The sequence below is a fragment of the Zalophus californianus genome, chromosome 8 (genome assembly GCF_009762305.2).
Source record: "Zalophus californianus isolate mZalCal1 chromosome 8, mZalCal1.pri.v2, whole genome shotgun sequence".
Classification (NCBI taxonomy): Eukaryota; Metazoa; Chordata; class Mammalia; order Carnivora; family Otariidae; genus Zalophus; species Zalophus californianus.
Genome location: NC_045602.1, coordinates 117673149 through 117685311, shown reverse-complemented (window position 1 = coordinate 117685311; position 12163 = coordinate 117673149). Strand labels below are relative to the sequence as shown.

General features: G+C 50.2%; 1 protein-coding gene across 4 annotated transcripts in view; it reads left to right on the top strand.

Annotated features, from left to right (window-relative positions):
• The window catches only part of SOGA1 (suppressor of glucose, autophagy associated 1), a 68889-nt gene extending 58431 nt beyond the window's left edge, over positions 1-10458 (top strand). For 3 of the 4 annotated variants that reach the window (XM_027621589.2, XM_027621588.2, XM_027621590.2), the window contains one exon: positions 3530-10458. In XM_027621589.2, coding sequence (XP_027477390.2) covers positions 3530-3682 — 153 coding nt within the window. In that variant the 3' untranslated portion in view covers positions 3683-10458. The remainder of the gene's footprint in view (positions 1-3529) is intronic. The other variant, XR_003524608.2, reaches the window with a different exon arrangement.
• Positions 10459-12163: the final 1705 nt, after the last annotated feature.

Sequence of the window (12163 nt, the reverse complement as noted above, 5' to 3'; positions counted from 1 at the left end):
CAAGAGGCGAGTGAGCGAGGCTTAACTAGCTGCTTTACCACCACACACCAGAGATTGCTAGCATCCCCTCCAGGGAAGAGGTGTCCTCACTGCTCTCCTGCATTGGTGTGCTGGAGTCGATGAGGGCTAATTGTGTGCATCTCTGTGTTCAGTAAAACACCTTGGCACCTTGAGAGTGGCCACAGTGGGAGGATTTACACCATGCAAATTGACAAATGCTCCAAATCAGGGCTTCTCCCCTCATTCCTGGAAAACTAGTTATTAAACATTTTCCAGCACACCCCCGCCCCCCCCAAGACTCTGTGCCTAAGTGCGTCCATTTTCTCTGAGAATCTTTTGCTGTACATCCCACTCCTGATACCAATTTCAGATTTGGTTAAGGATTATTTGCATGTTAGTGAAAGAATGCATATAAGTTAGTTTTGAAGAAAGGGAAATGGTGGAGTATCTTATGGATCCCAAATGCAAGGACCTTAAGGTCTCAGACTTCTCTGTCTCCCTCTCCTTTCCCTTGAGCTTTGTTTTCTCTAATGTCTGCTTTCTTCCTCTGTCTCTCTCTGCTGCATTTGCGTGAATGGTCCCAGCTCTGCTTTTATAACATCTTCTAATTCAAGTACCTAAGAGAGACTGACTCAGCTCCCTCTCTCCCAATTCCACATTCCTAGAAGAAAGAAGAAACTGTGATTGGTCTCCGTTGAGTCCAGTGTACCCCCCATGGTCTAATCAGCTGTGGTCAGGGGTGGTATCATGTGGCCTGCAGTGCACTCAGTAAAGGTCGTAGGTGGGGGCACAGAGAGGTGGCATGGGCTAGGACTGACCCATTTGTATGTATTGTATGTTTAGGTGCTTTCTAGTTTTTCCCTAGCAGACATAATGATGTGGTGGACATCTTGGTGCAAGAACATTTGTCCACATTTTGGATTATTTCCTTAGGTTTAAGTTGCAGAAATGGGATTATAGGCTAAAAGAATATAAGAATTTTAAAGGCATTTGATAAATATTGCCAAATTGTTTTTTTAAAGATTAAAAGAAATTTTTTTATTAGCTTCAGAGGTAGAATCTAGTGATTCATCAGTTGTTACAACACCCAGTGCTCATGATATCAAGTGCCCTCCTTAATGCCCATCCCCTGATTACCCCATCTCCCACCCACCTCCCCTCCAGCAACCCTCAGTTTGTTTCCTAGAGTTGAGAGTCCCTTATGGTTTGCCTCCCTCTTGATTTTCATCTCTACACACATATGTACACAGACACACACACACACAGCCTATTGGTTCTGTTTCTCTAGATAACCCTAATATAGTGGGTGTATTTAGTCTATGAGACTTCAGTAAGGTGTATTTTTATGATATGTTCAGTATGTACATTAAACTGAAAGTTTTTTTAAGTATAGACAGCTGGTTGAGAGTATGGAGAAATAAAACATTAACCACAGGGGCGCCTGGGTGGTTTAGTCAGTTAAGCATCTGCCTTCAGTTCAGGTTGTGATCCTGGGGTCCAGGGATAGAGCCCCATGTCAGACTCCCTGATAAGCAGGGAGCCTGCTCCTCCCTCTCCCTCTGCCCTCCCCTCCCCCACTCATCCTCTCTTTCATATGCACTGTCTCTCTCAAATAAATATATAAATAAATATCTTCAAACAAACAAACCACTAACCACATACTACTAGAGGCTGTAGAAATTGGGCACACTCTTTTGGGAAAGACAGTTTGATGGGGCACCTGGCTGGCTCAGTCAGTGGAGCATGGAACTCTTGATCTCAGGGTTGTGAATTTGAGTCCTGTGGCTATACTAAAAAAAAAAAAAATTTTTAACCAGTAGGCTATGTGTGTGTGTGTGTGTGTCTGCGTCTGTGTCTGTGTCTGTGTCTGTATACATGTGTTTTTATAGAGAGAAACAGATTTATTATAAGGAATTGGCTCCCACAGTTACAGAGGCTGACATGTCCTAAGATCTACAGGGTGAGGTAGCAAGCTGGAGACCCAGGAGAGCTGATGGTGTATTCCAGTCTGAACTCAAAAACCTGAGAACCAGGAGAGCCAGTGATGTCATTCCAGGACAGCATATGTAGCTAATGTAGTTCTAGTCCTAAGGCCATCAGGCAGGAATAATTCTTTCTTATTCAGGGAGAGTCAGCCTTTTGTTCTATTCAGGCCTTCAACTGAATAGGTGAGGCCCACCCACATTCTAGAGGGCAGTCTGCTTACTGATTTAAATGTTAATCTCATCCAAAAGCAACCTCACAGAAACTCTCAGGATAATGTGTGACCAGATATCTGGGCACCCTGTGGCTCAGTCAAGTTGACACAGAAAATTAACCATCACACCCATAGAACCATGTACATAAAAGAGACAAGTATACAAGCTGGCTGTATTTTGAATGTTGATTTTATTTTATTTATTTTTTTAAGATTTTATTTATTTGACAGGGAGAAACAGAGAGAGAGAGGGAACACAAGCAGGGGGAGTGGGAGAGGGAGAAGCAGGCTTCCCGCCGAGCAGGCAGCCTGATGTGGGACTCGATCCCAGGACCCTGGGATCACGACCTGAGCCGAAAGCTTAGGTCTTAACGCTTAACGACTGAGCCACCCAGGCGCCCCTGAATGTTGATTTTAAAGTTGATCCAAATTTTTTTCAGTATGTAAAATGTGCATGTTACCCATTGACCCAGTAGTTCTTCTAGGAACGTATCCTATGGAAATATTCACAGAGGTGGGAGAACATTGTATCAATAAATGTATGGCATTATTAATAAAAATTGCTAACATTTACTGAATACTTAATAGGCCCTATGCCAAATGCTTTGCATATCATTTTTTATTTGAACCTCACAACAATTTTGAGAAAGGTATCATGTCCTTATCTTAGAAGGAAATAAAGGTTCAGAGAGGTTAAGTAACTTACCCAGGGTCACACAGCTGGTAAGTGGCAGGGCTGGGATTTCAACCAAGCAATCTAGTTCTATAGCAGCACTTTTAACCATTATTGGTGGTGTGTTGATAATAGTAAGAAATGAGAAACTGCCTAAAATGCACGTAAAACATGAATTGGATAAATAAATTAAGGTATTTCCATTCAGTAGAGTAGTATATAGCCACTAAAAAGAAGGAAATCTAGGTATACATAGTGACAGAAAAGTGTTTGTTTTGCAGTTATGAAAGAGGCAGTAGGAGATGATGTCATTTTGATAAATGTATGCTTGTGCAATGTTGAGAATTTATCTTTGATGGACAAGATGATGTCATTTTGATAAATGTATGCTTGTGCAATGTTGAGAATTTATCTTTGATGGACAATGTCCACTTCTCTGTATATCCCAGAATTCATTACATTCTGGGATGTTATTTATGAATATTTATTATTCTAAGAGGAGAAAGACAATTTTAAAAAATTGGTCAAGAGAGGGGCCATAGCCCCTGGGAACTGGTCCCCAGGCACGCTGAGTCCCAATTCCTTGCCCGGGCAACCACGCAGCCCCTGGGCGGTCATTGCCTCTTGGCTCCTCCTGATTTCCTCCTCCCTTCTCCTAGGATGCTGTTTGTGACTGTAGCACCCAGTCTCTCACCTCCTGCTTCGCCCGGCCATCCCGCTCTGCCCTCCGCCACTCTCCTTCCAAGTGCCGGCTGCACCCTTCAGAGTCCGGCTGGGGTGGGGAGGAGAGGGCAGCTCCCCCCAGCGAGTGACAGAGCAGCCGGGCTCCCCACCTCAACCAGCCCATTTCCTGGATTTCCGAAGGGAACCCACAAGGAGGAGCCGAGGCAAGGGGCCCGTGTGCTCAGCATCGTCTTGCTCTGGATGAACAGCAGCTACACCACTGCCAGAGAACAGCTTTCCCATCCAGGTAAAGCGGGGTCTCCTGCTGACTGGCTGGGTGGTGATCCCGGACTTCCCAGGGGAAGGCAGTCGGTGGGAGAAAGACCATACCTAGGCTTCGGAGGTGGCTCCAGAGGGATCCCTTGGGAGCAGTCCGTTCGGAGAGCTTCGCCTGGTTCTGCCCACAGCCACTTCTCAGAAGAGCCAAGGAAAGGATACACTTGTGGCCATGCTCCTCAGGGAAAAGCATTCACAGATGTTCCCTGCCAACCATGTCCTCCTTCATGGGGAGGAAACACCGATTACAAGAACGTGGGGTTCCTGGTGGAGCTGAGCTGGGCATCATCCCCATCCCTTCCTTCCCTCCACTGCTTCCTCCTCTCAGCCCCGCTGCTCTGGATCGCTGTGGCCCAGCGGGTATGATAGGGCAGTAGCCAGGGCCAGGTTATCGGCCTGGAATCCTGGGGTGCTGGATCTCCCTGCCCGTAGCCTGGATGCAGCAAGGACTGGAGAATGAGGTGGAAACGTGTGGGGCTCCGGGTTGGGTAGCCACTGGAACTGCCTCCCTCGTCAAGGTGATTTGGGGGGGCACCAACCTTCCCAGGACAGAAATAGGTAGAGTCAGTTTCAAGACCTGGTGCACAGATAAATGCCTAAATGCCCACTGCCTTGATCGCTGGGGTCTCTTTTCCCAACACCCTGGAGGGGCGCCACATCTCCACTGCGTTTACATCCTGTGGCTGGTGGAGGGCAAAGCTATTCCCAATGAGAGACTCCCAGTTGGCCACGCCAGGCCAAGGAGCACTCCCAGAGGCCGGTGACCCCAGGACACGGCAGTGGATGGGGGCCTGGAAACACATTTCTTGCCTCGGTTGTTTATTTGAATTTTTCTTACTATAAATATTTAAGGTGGTTTTACTTTATTTTAATAATTTAATTTACCCCAAAGTCCCTAAGGTAATTTATTGGAGGTCGAGACATGTATTTTTGCCACTGGGACAAAGTGAGGCTTCTAACACAATGAGCAGGCATGGGGTTCCCCCACGCAGACGAGGCAGCTCGGCCGCTGAGCTTGGGTCTCCTGGTCAAGTTTAGTCTGCTTCCCCAGCTGACAAGCCCGGCAGCTTGCTCCCCAATTCTGCTGACCATCTGGCCTCAGAGCACTGCTTTTCACTCACTGGTACTTGGCCAGCCCCCAGCAGTCAGTCTGCAAACCCTGGCTGACAGGGTGGGGGGCTGGGCCGACATCCCCACTTCCCAAACATTCTCCATCTGCCCTCTCATTTTGCTCCTCCCTCTGAAACCTTTTTTTTTTTTTTTTATGAGTCAAACCCAGATTACTAAGGTTCTATCAAGAGCATGGAGATCTCTCCAAGTTCCCCAAGTGAGAACTCACAGGAAAACAGGACTGAACTTCGAGAATGTTGTTTATTGCAGCTTTGCACATGGACCTGAGAGTACCTGCCAGCCTGCCTCAGCTCTCACCACCTGCCAGCCTTCTCACCAGCCTCTTTCCTTAGCCTTATGGCCTCTCTTGGCCCCTCTTCCGGCCCCAGCTCCGCTGCCTGCGCTTCCCCACGTCCCACGTGAGCTGCCTGAGCCATCGGACGTACTGCAGTTTGGCGGGAAAGGCCTCAGATGGCCTCTCCCTTGGTGCCACCAGTGAACCCGTGTCGGTTGCACACACGCCTGCCACACGTGAACCCCCTGCCGTTGGCTGGGGGCCCAGAGTGGAAATACCAGAATGAAGCAGCTTGTCTGTGGAATGCAGGAAGACCAAAAGCCAGCAGCTTTGTGAGTTTGCCCCCAGGACTCAGGAGACACATCTACAATCCCACCTGCTCCTAGTTCTGCCCTTTCAGGGTCACCTGGACAAGTTACCCAAAGTCCTTCATCTCCATTCCCTACAGGCATAATGCGAGGGTCATGGCAGTCTGATCAGGTCCTTGCTCATGCCATAGTGACTTGTGTGGGCAGAGCAGGCTGGCCACGGGAGCCATGGGCCAGTCCCCCGCCCCGGGATGCTACTGCTCCCACTCAAAAGGTCAGGGGGTCCCTACAAGGTTATCTCCAGGTGAGGGGACTCACACCAGGCCACATGCCACCAGAGGCCTTCTGCCACCTCCCCAAGCTATGGAGGGCCAGGGAGGCTTCACTCCCAGCCTTGGGGAGAAATCCTCGTGAGACCTGAGGCCTACGGACCGCTCAGCCTTACCATCACCCTCGTCCAACGCTGTCCTTACACTTTTCTTGTCTCGGCACCTGGCCACCCGGCCCCCAGCTGCTGTCAGAGGCTCCGGATCTTGGTTTTCAGTGAAGTCCTTGAGTGTCTACTTCCTGCATTCCACTGTGCAAGGCCACTCATCACTGTTCCTACAGAAGCCTCTGGACGTGGGGCTCGATGGGGTTGAAAATGTTATGTGTAAATACTGGTTTGGTTTGATTTTTAGCATTTTAATTAGTAACTGGTTGTGTTTTCTTTTTTGGGGTGGGGGGGTTGGTTTGTAAAAACTCTCTACTCTTTTGGAATGTAATCTCTAAGTTTGTTTGTTTCTTCAAATGCCTTTTAAGTCTTGGTAACATTCCCAAAGCAGAAAACTGCCTGCCCCACAGTGGGGATTCCCCTGGAGCACGGGGGGTCCCAGGAAGGAACGCTGCCCTTCTTCCCTTTCTCCCCTTCCTACTTCTCCTCCACCACTGGACTCCCAGCCCTTCCTCCTCTTCTTTCTCCCTGACCTCCTCTATTCTTCTTCCTTTTCCACCATCTCCACTCTCTCCAACCAAGGTCCCAAGGAACCCTGGGGTCCTAACGCCCTGCAGATCACTGGGCTTGGATCTGTCGTGTCGGCACCAGTTGGTGGGGGGGAAGTGGGGGGCCAGTTGCCCCGGTTGACCCTGAACTGGACAACCTCACGTTTCTTATGTCCGACCTCTTCCCAGAGCCAAACTTGACCCTCCTGGGGGCAATGATGTCTGTATTTGAAATGAAAATCAGACCACTTTGGCACATCAGTGGCTCCTAGATCTTGTGTGCACAAGGCATCTGTGTCCAATTCCTGTCCCCCTCTTTCCCTCCCAGGTCATTCCCCACCAAAGGCTGACCAAATTAAAAATACCTCCAAGACGTCTTGCTTTCCCTGAACTCGAAATAGATCCCACCTCTTGGTCTTCCCAGGGACGCTCCTCTCCCAGCTGCTTCCCCAGCTGACAAAGTCAGGGACCCAAAGACTTCACCCTCCCACATGCTGACTGTCACGTGGTTCCATCATACCCACCCCTATGCACCTTTCATGGTTTCATCACCCAGCCTGTTCTCCTCTTGCCCACCCAGCTTCCAGGCTCTTCCTCCCTCTCCCCTCCCATCCAGAATGTCCCCCACCTTCCAACCTCACCAGCACCCCCAGGCTCCCACTACCTCTTCACTCATACTAATAATCATCCCCTGCACACCCCGCCTAGAGTACTCTGCTATCTAGAAATTGCTCCCCTATCCCACATCTGCTTCAGACCTTTCAGGGACAGCTCTGGGAGGAAGCCTTGGCAGGACAGGGGTTAGTGCAGATCAGGAGACTGAGGTGCAGGGCTCATCCCAGAGTCACCTAACTGGGAAGTCATCGAACCTAGACTAGGACCTGGGTCCATCGGATCCCCCAGCCCAACTCGGTCCTGCTTGCTGTGTAAACCCACTGCCCCACTGGGGACTTTTTTTTGTGGGTACAGGACACCCAGAATATGCCACTCACTACCTAACCCAGACTTGAAACCATGCAACCATCACCACTAACCATTCCTAGAACTTTTTAATCACCCAGGCTGAAACCCTGTACCCGCTGAACAATAAATCGCCCCCTCCCCAAGTCCCTGGTAACCTCTACTCCACTTTCTGTTTCTATGAATTTCCCTCACCTAGGTAGGTCATATAAATGGAATCACACAATATCTGGACTTTTGTGTCAAACTTCCTCACCTTTTTAAATGAAAAATTGGGCCCAGAGAAGAGAGTGGCTCACCCAAGTAAACCCACAGTAAACTAAAGGCACAGTCAAGACCAGAATGCTGGTTTCCTGACTCCTAGCAGATCCCGCATCCCCAGTGGTGAATGAGACCCCACTCTGCCATTCCGTCCTCTTGGTCGAGCCCCTTCCTCTCTCTGGGCTCAGTCTGTTCGCTCCCCTCCCCCCACCCATCCTCCTCTGTTAACCATCGTCCTCCAAAGCTTCCCCTCCTCCTGCCTCCTTTTCTCGGCCAGTTCTCACCAACATACCAAGTCGCCCTGACCCGTACGTAGCCAGGTTTTTCTCAAGTCCCAAGCTTGCTTTAGCACCCATCCCTCAGCCCTCCCAGAACAGCCTCTCCAGCTCCGCTCCCTGCCATGGACTTCCCTGCTACCTCAGCAACCCCTCCCTGCCCCCTCGGGCTCCCACTCCCGTCCTGTCCCGGAAGCACCTGCGTCTTTGGTTGCCCGACTCCGACGTTTGCTGTCATAGCTGGTGGTGTTTCCTGGGTTTTGTTTTATTTATTTTGCATTTTCTCACACTAAAGGAGGCACCTTTCCAACACCTCAGAGAGCATCAGCCTTGCCAGCCCTTCTCACTGGGCTTGGCCCCAGCGACCTCCCAGCCCAGCAGGACGTCTCCTAGGTCCACTGTTGAACCACATTATCTTCTCTGTCCCCAACGTCAGGACCCCATCACTGTCAACTGTTGTGGGGTGCAGGGCTTGAATCCCTCCTTCTGGGCTCCTGTACCCTACCCAGTCCTGCCTAGCCTTGTTTGTAAAGAAGATGCAGCCTGGCTTGTGTTCTTCTGTCCCTAGGTCATTCATCCATTGGTCTGTCCGTTTGACACCCACCATCCTCTCTGCTCTCCCCTGGGCCTCGCTGCCTCCAGAACAGCTTGTCCTGGCTTTACCCCTTACCCCTCTCAACAGTGTTTGAAGTTCGCGAAGTCCACAGACCCAAAAACCAAAGGGGACATAGTGCTGGGCCTGCATTCCCCGGACCAGGGCTCCTCCCCAGTACCTGCTACTCTTCCCTCACCCTCCTTGGACCCTCGTTTATCCCGTCAGCCCTGTTTCCCTCCCTTCCTGCCCTTTACCAGCCCACGGGGCCTCAGGCCCTAAAGGAAGGAGCTCTGGTTTCCTCGAAGCATCCTTGAAGGGTCGAGGTAGTCAGGGCCTGGATGTGTTGTCACACTCCATTCGGATACCAACTCAAACTGCTCCTGGGAAGAAGAACCTCAGCCGGGAATCTGGAGACCCTGCCCAAGTCTGGGAAGATCTCTGGCTGGTTCTGTGAGCCTCCCCATTCTGTGATTTTTATGATGAGCACCAGGATTACCCCTAGGGCCCCAGAACACCCCTTGTGTTTTGGGATCCTACATCACCATCCTCTCTCCACTGGACCCTGGTATCCTGGCTCCTCTCTCTACTCTGCCTCTGATCTCTGTGCCTTAGTTTACTTCTCCGCACAGGGGGCTCACCACAAGACTGTTTCCAGCAGCTTTCCGGGTATTTTGGTGCCTCTAAGGTTGGGCCTTGCCAGCCGTGGCCCAGCTCCCTGTCACTGCCTCAGGACACCGAGTTGCTGAGGATGAGGTGCCTGGAGGTTCTCAAAGCATCTGGAGCATCACCTGGGAACTTGACAGAAATGCAGAGTGCTGGCCCTACCCAAGACCTGCAGAATTAGAAATTCTGGTGTGGGGCCCGACAAGCTGGGGTTTAACAAGCCCTCCAGGTGATTCTCATATAACAGGACTTGGCCAACTGCTGATCTACATAGCAATCCATGCGGCCTGGTGAGGGACTGAGGCTGGCCCAGACCAAGAACAACTGGAAAATCCCAGCCTCATCTGGATGCCTGAGAGATTGGGAATGCTCCCTGCCCACCCCTCCCTGCCAAAAAAAAAACAACTATGTCCTTTTCCTGGACGCTGGAGGGCAGGGAAAAGGCTACAGTTTTCCTTTCCCTGCCTCTGGCTTGGTTCCAGTTCTGCTCTCAAAAGGCCGTGTAGGGTTGTGCTAGCCAGGCAGCAGGTGGGAGTCCTGGGGGAGAGGGGGAGGGCAGGAGATAAAGACCCTGACCATGTATCCCTTGGAAACCTCACCACAGGCTCATGACCTCTCTTCAAGTAGTAAGAAAACTAACTCCTCAAGGAAAGACTCCTAAATCCCTAGCTCCTCTTCCTCTTCCTCCTCCCACCTCCAGGGAGACACAAGTAGACAGTGTCAAAAACCAGCTCCAACCCCCAGCAGTTGAGGAAGAGAGCCAGAAACTGTCCTCTCATCTTGGCCCCCGTCCCCAACCCCTGCCAATACTGTGAAGCCCCCCCCCCACCCTTCCTGCCCAGCCTGGTTTCTTGGTGAGGGTCCTGGGCCCTAGGGGACCCTCAGGGAAAGGCCCTCGGGAGGGAAGGGACCAAGGCCATCCTTGGGCCAAACTGTCTGCCTCTCCTGTCCACTGTTCTCTCTTCCCCACTTGTCTTCAAAAGGCTCCTTCCCAAGATGGATTGGGTGCTAGGACAACTGGCCCAATCCTCCAGCTCTCCCTGCCCGTGTCTTATTTCAGACATGAGAATAACTGTACAGTGTAAACTTACAAAAGGTTTTTAATGGTTGTAGATTGGAAATAAAGTATGTCATATGCACAGTTTCCATGGATTTGGCCTCCTCTCTGATTTCTCTTGCAGGGTGGGTGGGGTCCCCATCAGATTTGAAACCTGACTTTACCCCCCCCACACACACACAGCCCAGTTGCTTGGGAAGGCGGGAGCCCTGGGAATGTCACAGTCAGCTGGCTACTTTGGGGTCACTTGGGAGAGGCCACCAGGGGTTCTGGATACTGATTCCTTACACGTCAGAGTCTCCTTTGGAGTGTGATATGACCACTGAGAAACCTGCAGAGTGTTCAAAAATGTTAACTTTCTACAAAAAGAACTTTTACAAATGTATCATGAGGGAAAAAAGAGTGCACTTTAGACATGGGTCAGTTATTTATTACATTATAATTAATTGGCCCAAAACATTTATTAGATCACAGGTGCTGTCAATCAGGAATTTGGGAGCTAGGTAGTTCTGACTGAGCTAGGTGTCTCAAAGAGGTTGTAGTCAAACATCAGGCTGCAGTCATGTGAAGGCTTGACTTGGGCTAGAAGATCCATCTGCAACGTGGCTCACTCATATGCCTGGCAAGTCAGTGTTGGCAGGAGGAGGCCTCAGTTCCTCTCCACATAGACCATAGCGCTGCTTGAGTATCCTCACAACATGGCGGCTGGCTTGCCCTAGAGCAAGTCATCTATAAGAAAGCAGGGTAGAAGTCACAATGTCTTTTATGACTAAACTTTGAAAATCACACAGTCATTTCTGCAGTATCTTACTGGTTATACAGATCAGCTCTACTCAGTGTGGGAGAGGAACACACAGGGCATGAATACCAGGAAGCAGAGATTATTGGGGACCACTTTGGAAGCTGGCTATCCTATGAAAAATCTACATCTCTCTCTCCCTCCCTCTCTCTTTTTACTCGGGGATGAGATGTGTGTGGAGGGGCTAACAAGAACTAAGTTTGTGCTAGGCATTGAGAATGCAATAGATAGGCCTGGAAGACAGGAAAGCAAATGTCAATGGCAGGGGGGAACCCAGGGTGTTCAGGGAGCCAGGAGGAACTGGAAGACTTCACAGGACATCTGAACTGACACCTGAAGTTGAGATGTTGAATAAATGAAGGGGATAGTGGCATATTATAGGCAGGAGACTGACAGGAGGTGGCTCCAGGGTGAGGGAGTGCACGTATGAAAGCCTAGTACAGAGCAGAGCAGAAATGGGGAGCCCACAGGATGTCACCGGAGTGAGGAGTGATGAAAAAGCCTGGGTCAGATCATGCTGTGCCTTAGGAGGTAAGGAATGTCCACGTCCTGTAGACCGTAGGAAGCCATGGGAGAATTGAAAGCAGAGAAAGGACAGAGGATGTATTGGGTCTGGAATCCATGAAGCAATATTCTCACTGTGCCTCAGGATGACCAGCCCTGGCTGGGAATATTGTGTTCTGTTCTTGGGACATTGACAAACAAGGAGTTGAAAGAGGGGGACAGGCATAGAAGGAACTGGGTACCACTAAGCCCCAGAAAGTGATATTCTGGGAACCAAGAGCAAAGCTCTGCTTTCAGGTGGCTATTAGAGCCAGCAGGCTGCAACCACAGAGTGGAAAATTTCAGGAAGGCAGATTTCTACCTCCCATCAGAAAACCTTTCCAAGGACCGCAGCTGTTATGGAAGGATGAATAGTCACATTCCAGTGGCGGCTCCCCGACTCGTCTTTCAGATTTTCTGGACTGCTAATAATTCAACATTTGGTTT